At 39.4% G+C, this 8,229-nt stretch overlaps 1 protein-coding gene across 1 annotated transcript in view; it reads left to right on the top strand.

Annotated features, from left to right (window-relative positions):
- Positions 1 to 219: 219 nt before the first annotated feature.
- Positions 220 to 8,229, top strand: part of avl9 (AVL9 cell migration associated) — a 28,774-nt gene continuing 20,764 nt past the window's right edge. The window contains exons 1-3 of the mRNA XM_042510348.2: positions 220 to 445; positions 4,479 to 4,599; positions 8,106 to 8,191. Of these exons, the coding sequence (XP_042366282.2) occupies positions 362 to 445; positions 4,479 to 4,599; positions 8,106 to 8,191 (291 nt within the window). The 5' untranslated portion in view covers positions 220 to 361. The remainder of the gene's footprint in view (positions 446 to 4,478; positions 4,600 to 8,105; positions 8,192 to 8,229) is intronic.

Raw genomic sequence — 8,229 nt, 5'->3', positions numbered from 1 at the left:
TTTTTTTTGTTTTTAAGGGAAAAAAAGTTCAGAAAACTATATTAAAAACCCTTGTAATTATTTATTTAAAATCATTATGACACAAGAACAAACAAGCACTGTATTTTTACACTGTAGTATTTGTACGTTTCCTCCACGAGTGGCCAAAAGCTGACGAAGGCGGAAGCGCGCTGCAGTGACTCCTCTCGCTCCGCCCTCCTCTGTCACACTGAGACGAAGCGGAAGAGAAAATCCTGTCCTGTGTCTCTTGTGTTGTGTTGCTGTCCGCCTGTCTGTCTGCTTCGGGGGAGAAAATCAGCTCCGTGTTTACATCCGACACCGGAGATCACCGACTCAGGACGGACTGAACCCCCGGGGACACATGGAGCCTCTCGGCAGGGACGATGTGAAGGGCCCGGTGCTGCACATCGTGGTGGTCGGATTTCACCACAAAAAGGGCTGTCAGGTAGGTGAACCCCTGCTCACAGTGCTAAGCTAACAGCTAACTTCCTGATGCATTCATAATAAAGGCACATTTACTGTTTCTCTGTGCACGGATCGATAATGCAGCTCCGTGTCTGCGCCTCTGTGCTCTGCAGGTTAATGACGGTGACTCACATGTAGGTTTTTCACTGAAGAGACAGAGAGGTTGTAGTTGACATCAGCTGTTTGCTCTGGGCTCTCTGAGTTATATAACACGAGCTCTGCTGCCAACATCTTTCCAGTTCAGTGTATTCAGCAGCAGCTCTGTGTTTCCTCTGCAGGCTGCAGCTTTCTCTCCTGGATGCACTGTTTGTCTTTGCTCTCTGTCTTTAATCTACCTTTCAAAGAGATTTACAGAGGTGAAAGAAGTATTCACACCAACTAAATACAAAAGCAGTACAAAAGTTTAAAATATTTCACTAAAAGCTAAAGTCATGCATTCAAAACCAAAGTAAAAATACACTTTTTGAAGCTTCCTGTCAGGGTTTTGTGTGTGCAATTCAGAAAATAATCCGCAGATTAATAAAAATTGAAAACACACATCCCTATTGTGATCGACTCGTCTTGTTGTGCAAGAACAGTAATATTTTCTGCTTCCTGACAAACTTAATGACTCAACATTTAACATCTTAAAACACTGATGATCAACTCTGGGCGCACGGCCCATATCTGGCCCCTGATAGCGTGCCTGTGGCCCCCCAAAAAATATTTTTAAATTCACAATAACTATAAAATGATTCACACTGGGAACTGTTTTTGTACTGTTAGTATACATAAGGTGCCAGAGTGCAACAAGCAGCGTCAGGATAGTCCTAAAATCTGCAACCCCCTAAAATTGTAGAAATGTCCTTAAAATCCTAGAAACTACCTAAAATCCATGTAACGTCCTAAAATCCTGAAAAGGTCCCACAATACCAAAAATGTCCTAAAATCTGAGAAATGGCCCCAAATCCAAGAAACATCCTAAAATCTTTAAAATGTCCTAAAATATTAAAAATAGCGTGTCCCTGCATGTCCACTAGTTAAAAAAGTAAATGATTTGTTTTTTTTTAGAGTTATATCACTCGGCTATAATAAAAACAGTAAAAACAAAACAAAACAGTATTTACAGCCAAAATATGATGATGTCTTTATGTTTTTACAACCTAATTCACGTCAGTTCAGCTCTTTTGATCCCTTTCAGGTTACGTTTTCATGCAGAAACTCGTCAACAGACACGTGCAGACAGGAAGGGAGAAAAATGTTGTTAAAAAGTTAAAGAGTTGCATGTTTTTCATACTGATATAAAATAACAAAGTGAGTGAAGTGCTTAATATTATAATAAAAAACAAAAAGCCTCCAGACTGATTCTCGTTGGTCGTTTTTGGCGGCGCTGATGATGCTTAAAGTCTTGCACCTTCAGTCTCGACCTCAGCTGAGCCCGTAAACGTCCTGAACGCAGAAAATAAAAGAAAACCTGCAGAAAAATACACAGTTACATGAACCTCCATCAGGTCAAAGGTGATGAGAGGGAAGACTTCAGTGTGAGTTTGTGCGTTTAATTCAGACAGAAAAGTACGTTTCATGTCGCCTCCTGACGTGTGTGAGAGCTGCTCAGTGTAAGGCGTCTTCGAATTATCACCTGTTGCTTTGTGAAATTCATTAAATTTACAGAGCGAGCCGGCGGCCTGTCGAGCAGACACTGAGCCCGCTGTGGTCTGCTGCTGCCCCCCATCTGTCAGCTGTCTGTTAACCTCCACAGAGAAGCAGCTGCTGCAGCACACACACACACAAACACACACACAAACACACACACAAACACACATTTTCAGTGTGGAGTCAAAACGAGGCCCGACGAAGCGGACAGAGCGCGCTCTTTGTTTCGGGCCGGTTGGCTCTGCTGCAGGAGGTTATCTGATCGGGGTCAGAGATCTCCTGCAGGGTATCAGATCAGGTTCTTGGCTCTTTAATGCGTCTGTCTCGCTCTCCGTCAGCGTCTCTTTACCCCCCGAACTCCCAATTATACTCACCTGCCACCCGGCAGGAAGCTCCTGAAAAAATTAAAGAAAACTTTAAAAAATATTTAAAAAAGATGTTTTCTTTCGGATTTTGTTCCTGACGTAGCTTTTTATGATAAACACAATTTACAAAGTCGACACCGACATCCGACAGTTCATTCCTCTAGTACTATTCAAAACTTGACACGCGATTTTTGAATTTGTAGATTTTTAGGACATTTCTAGGATTTAAGGACGTTTTCAGGATTTGAGGACGTTTCCACAGTTTTAGGAGTTTTCCAGGATTTTCAGGATGTTTCCAAGATTTTAGGACATTTCTATGATTTTAGGGTGTTTCCACAGTTTTAGGAGTTTTCCAGGTATCAGGACATTTCTAGTATTTTAGGACATTTCCTGTATTTCAGGACATGAAGGACAGAAGTACTCAGTATTTGCAGTCCTCAACAAAATCCAGAACTGTGATCTGTAAAGTAAATAAAGCTGTTACGCAAATGAAGTGCAGTAAAAAGTAAAATATGCACCTCTGAGATGTAGTGGAGTCGAAGTATAAATATGCATGAAATGGAACAAACTCAAGTAAAGTTTAAGTACCTCAAATGTGCACTTGAGTTCAGTATTTCCTTTGAATTTATTTTATTTATAAGGACGACATACATTAATCAGCATCTCTGTAAATGTGCCATCTGGCTAAGTTCCAGCTGTGGTCGTTTGGCGAGATGTTTTGAAACCTGTAAAATGATTAAATTAACATAATAAAGACAGCAGGACACCACGAAGACAGCAGGACACCACGAAGACAGCAGGACACCACGAAGACAGCAGGACACCACGAAGACAGGCAGTTGATAAATGTACTGAGTGATATTTGACCGCTGGACCTGCGTGTTTTTTGTTGAGAGCATCACTTCTCCAGAGTCAGCGCCTTCAGCCTGAAGCAGTGAATCATTGCTCCTCTGTGTGTGTGTGTGTGTGTGTGTGTGTGTGTGTGTGTGTGTGTGTGTGTGTGTGTGTGTGTGGTTCAGGATCAGCTGGTTTCGGGTTAATTTTGCAGGAGGCCGGGCTCTGTGGGAGAGCTGCAGCACTGACAGCTCAGTGGAAACATGATGAAGTACATAAAACAGAAAATAAATGTATGAATTTGTCTGAATGTACATGAAGCTTCATAATCACAAGAAACAGGCAGTGAAACTTTAATCTGTGATGTGGAAGTTCAAGTTTTCTGAGGCTGTGGGAAAGAAATGCTGCATCTGAAAATCACTAATGTCCTGAAATCCTAGAAAGGCTCTAAAATCCTGAAAAATGCTTAAACTCATAGAAATATCCTGAAATCCTGGACGTGGAATAAAGTATGTGAAGAATTAAAAATATTTTAAAAAATAAGAAGTACAGGTAATGCAGACACAATAGAAAAAAATAAGGAAATGGCTCCAATAGAAAAAGAATAAAAAGAGCACAAGAAAGAAAGAAAATAAAAAAATTTAAAAAATGAATATAGTCAGACCGTTTAACAGTGTGTCCGTGGAGTCTTAAAAAGTCCCAAAAAGTCTAAAAAGGCCCCAAATCTCCATTTTAGACCTTAAATTGTCTTAAAGTCTTAAATACAATTTTGCCAGCTCTTAAATAAAAATAGACAAATGTTACTTTTATAAAGTTACAAAGTTCAGTCTGACTTTAATTTTAAGAAATGTTTTGATTTGATTTTTGTTTTTTTGTCTGTTTTTTTTTGTTTGTTTTTCTTTCATAAATCAATCGTATTGCAAGCTGGTTGACTTTTGTAAAAAAAAAAACTAAAGTGATAAAAAAGAAATGTTTTGATTGCGCTGAAATAAAACTACAAAAGTGAACAACCGTAGAACCGATAATGATTATCGTTAATCACAGCTGATAGCTTTTGTAAATAATTCTGGGTTTCCTTCATATTTATGGATGTGAATAAATTGCATTCATGATGGTCTTAAAACGTCTTGACTTTAACTTGTTGAAACCTGCGGAGACCCTGATTTTGTCCTCGGCCCTCAGGTTGAGTTCTCGTACCCGCCGCTGATGCCTGATGAGGGTCACGACAGTAACGTGCTGCCGGAGGAGTGGAAGTACCTCCCTTTCCTGGCTCTTCCTGACGGAGCGCACAACTACCAGGAAGGTACGACCGTGTTTCTGTTTTAAATGGTTCGGTTTGCTCTATAAAGTCGGCAGCCTCTAAAGGCTGAATGAATAGATTTTTTATTTTTTCTATATATGTTTAAATAAATAAAGCTTTTCTATTATTAATGCATTAATCTTATTTAAATATTTAAGTTTACTGATGGAAACCTAATATTTTATGATCAGTAATATTGCATTCTGGTCCTGAAATGTGTGAATAATGTGTGAATAATTACAGCTTTATTGTCTCTTTTATGGTTTTGGACTGATGGTCAGAGAAATGTGAATATGTGACCTTGTTTTTAAAGAATGTGAGGCATTTTTTAATATATTTATGGACCAAATGATTACGGAAAAATGAAAACAATCGTTAGTTGCGGCTTTATTTGCATCTTAATCTTTAAATTAATGAATCTCTTTCTCAAACTGATGGTTCTGGATTATGTGTCATCGTGAGGGAGAACTCATCCAGGTGGAAATTATATATGAATCTCAAAGTTTTCTGCATCTGTTTGGTGGAAAAAATCCACTTTGAATCAGTTTTGGAACATTTTTAAGGTGGAAACGGAGTCAGAAAGTGTTTTTCGATCCTCAGACGGCAGCTGACAGTGAACGGATGAAACTGAGTGTTTGATTTTGTGAAAGCAGGTGTCTCTTTCTGAGAGGTGAAACAGTGTCCGTGCTGTAAAGAGAGAGCAGGACTGAGTGACAGTGAGCCGACTGGAGCTGCGTCTGTGTGTGTGTGTGTGTGCGTGCGTGCGTGTGTGTGTGCGTGCGTGTGTGTGCGTGTGTGTGCATGCGTGTGTGCGTGTGTGTGTGTGTCCCATGCGTCCCGTGTGTTGTGGCTGCTGTCATGTGACGGTCCTGTGGTTTCTCTGCTGCCGCTCACACTGTCCTGCAAACAGGAGGAACTGAGTCAAAGTTCAGCACCAATCAAACGCTGTTGTTGTTACGGGACGGAGAGCTTTGTCTCGCTGTTTGTCTGACTAAGAAGTGGAAAATGTTGGTTCTCATGTTGCAAGAATAAGCAAAGAAGAAGATGCATCTATCAGCCTGAACGAAGACAAAAAACAGAGAAAATCTTAAATCTTCAGCTCAGAATCAGCCCCTCCAGATCCCTCCTGCAGATCTTTTATGCAGATTCTCACATTTCTAGATGTAAACAAATCTTTGATCCCTGCTGTGTGTTTGTGTCCCGTGTTTCCATGCATGCTTAATTTTTCAGCAGTTTTTTTAAATTGAAAAAATTTAAAACATTTTTTGATTAATTAATTTTTTTCTTTGTTTAGTTTATAGTTGTGACCAAGTTAACCAAACAGTTATTCATAATTTAAATGCATTTTTAGGGGCTCAAAAGGGTGAAAGTATCTATTAAACCACAAGATAAAAGAAAAGATGAAGACTAAAAATATGCAAATCAACTATATTTTTCTGCTTCCTATTTAAAAACAAAAAATCATGCAGCTGATCTTGCAACATTTTGGGAACGAATCAATGTGAAATAGATATTTTTGTTATTGCTGCAGGATGAGGGTGCTTTTGCTCGCTGTTTGTGCAACTTAAAAGTGGAAAATATTTGTTTTCAAGACGTTTATTTCGGCCTGAATGAAGAAGAAAAAACTAGAGAAAATCTTAAAGCTCGAGCTCAGAATCAGCCTCTCTGGATCCCTCCTGCAGATATCTTTTATGCAGATTTTCACATTTCTAAATGTAGATAAATCTTCGATCCTTGTCATGCCTTTTGTGTGCTTTGTTTCTGCCGCTCCTGCAGACTGTCAGCTGATTAAAAAAACAGCGATGAGAGCGACTCCCTCTGCACTGCGGCTCGTAAAAACAGCAGTCACTCTGAAATAACTGGCTGTCGCTCACAGAGGAAAACTGCTAAAGATGAACAGTCAGTCTGGCTTGTTTCACCCTTTTTCATTTGTCTCAACTTTCCGTTTCGTTCAGTTAAAAAAGCCAATATGCACGTCTCTATTTTTAAAAATCATGCAGCCTCTCAGATTTATCTTGCATTCATCTTGGGAACAAATCAACCTGAAATAAATATTTGATAGAAGCAAACTCTGCAGACTCGTCGTCAGTTCATGCACATTTTAGAAGCAGCTTTCAGGAAGCAGAATCAGTTTTTATTCTGTACATTTGAGTGTAAACTGTTTCTGGCGTCGTGCAGCTGTGGCTTCAGTCCAGATGCCCCGTCAGAGGACCCCTGCCTCAGCTTAATCTGTGACGTCCGCGGTCTAACCTTTGTGGCTCTGCTGTCGTCTCATCCAGAGATCTTTAGAAACCACATTATAAAACGCCGCTCTCCTCAGATGGATGAAGGCTGAGAGTCGTGGCATTTCACTCCACTGCTTCCTTTCTCTGCCAATGTTTCTGCAAGAGCTGCTTTTCTCTGCTAAACTGGCTGCAGGCGATCTGTGATGAGATGGTATAGTTTGATATAACTGGGCTGTGAAAATAATGAAAAATTGATATCACTCCATACTTTAATCCAGGGGCTTAAACAACCACACTTTGCAGACTGTTTTTCAAATCATAGCACATGAAGTTTCAGATGGATTTTTTTATTCCACATACGTTTACTAACAAGATATTTTATTTGTTTTCCACCAAAATGTACAATCTTGCAATCTCTCTACAGCACTACAGCATTATTTTTTTATGTCGCCGTGCTGACGATAGTCGTGGTCACAGGCATTATGTTTTCGGGTTGTGTGCTTCATTCTCGTGTACGTTATTTCTGAAGAACGACTTGCGAAAATTTCTTCAAATCTGGCACAAACATTTACTTGGACTCAACAATGAACTGATTAAATTTTGCTTTTTATAGGTCAAAAGTCAAGAGCCCCTTTTTACTCACAGATTCACTATAGAGCTGCTTAAAGTCCCCATTTAATGCCTCCTTTTAATTTTAACGTAGAGCTAAACGGCGGCGGCATCATGCTGCTCCAGTGTGTGATTTTAGACAGCATCCTGGCATTGCAGAATCAAGAGGGGTGTTACAGGAATGACGTTAAACACAACAGCGTCGACCTTTAGTGTGACATATAGCAAACATGACAATCAATAAGAATGGCAAAAACTGGCAATAACAATCATTTACCTTCTCTGTCATTTGTCGACTAAACGTCGGAAATGTGGAGGTGCGTGTATCGATTATTCTGCCGTGTGAATCCTGCACATTATACATATTAATTGTAATTTTTTCTATTCTGTATTTAAGTTCTTGAGTGTTGCAGTAATTGTCTTATTTTATTACTCTTTATATTATTATTCCTCTTATATGTTTATTATATTTTTAATGCGTGCACCAAAAACTAAAGACAGTTCGGTTTAAGTAAAAACCTAGTGGGCAATAAATCCTTTTCTGATAATCTCAGACACGTAATCTGTCATTTCTTTTGGCTGAAAGATGCTTCAGTCACGAAGATGAGTGTTTCTGATGAATCTTTAAAAGAATGAATGATGTTTGTTAATGTGGCTGATGGTGTTGTTTTGCAGACACTGTGTATTTTCACCTGCCGCCCCTCAACGAGGACATGAAGTGTGTCTACGGAGTTTCCTGCTATCGCCAAATAGAAGCAAAGGTCAGTCATATACTTTTATTTTCTTTATTCTTACACAG

The sequence above is a fragment of the Plectropomus leopardus genome, chromosome 21 (assembly GCF_026936395.1).
Source record: "Plectropomus leopardus strain MGB_pleo_1.0 chromosome 21, ASM2693639v1, whole genome shotgun sequence".
Classification (NCBI taxonomy): Eukaryota; Metazoa; Chordata; class Actinopteri; order Perciformes; family Serranidae; genus Plectropomus; species Plectropomus leopardus.
Note: the sequence above shows the minus strand (reverse complement) of the source record. Positions and strands in the feature narration are given on the sequence as shown.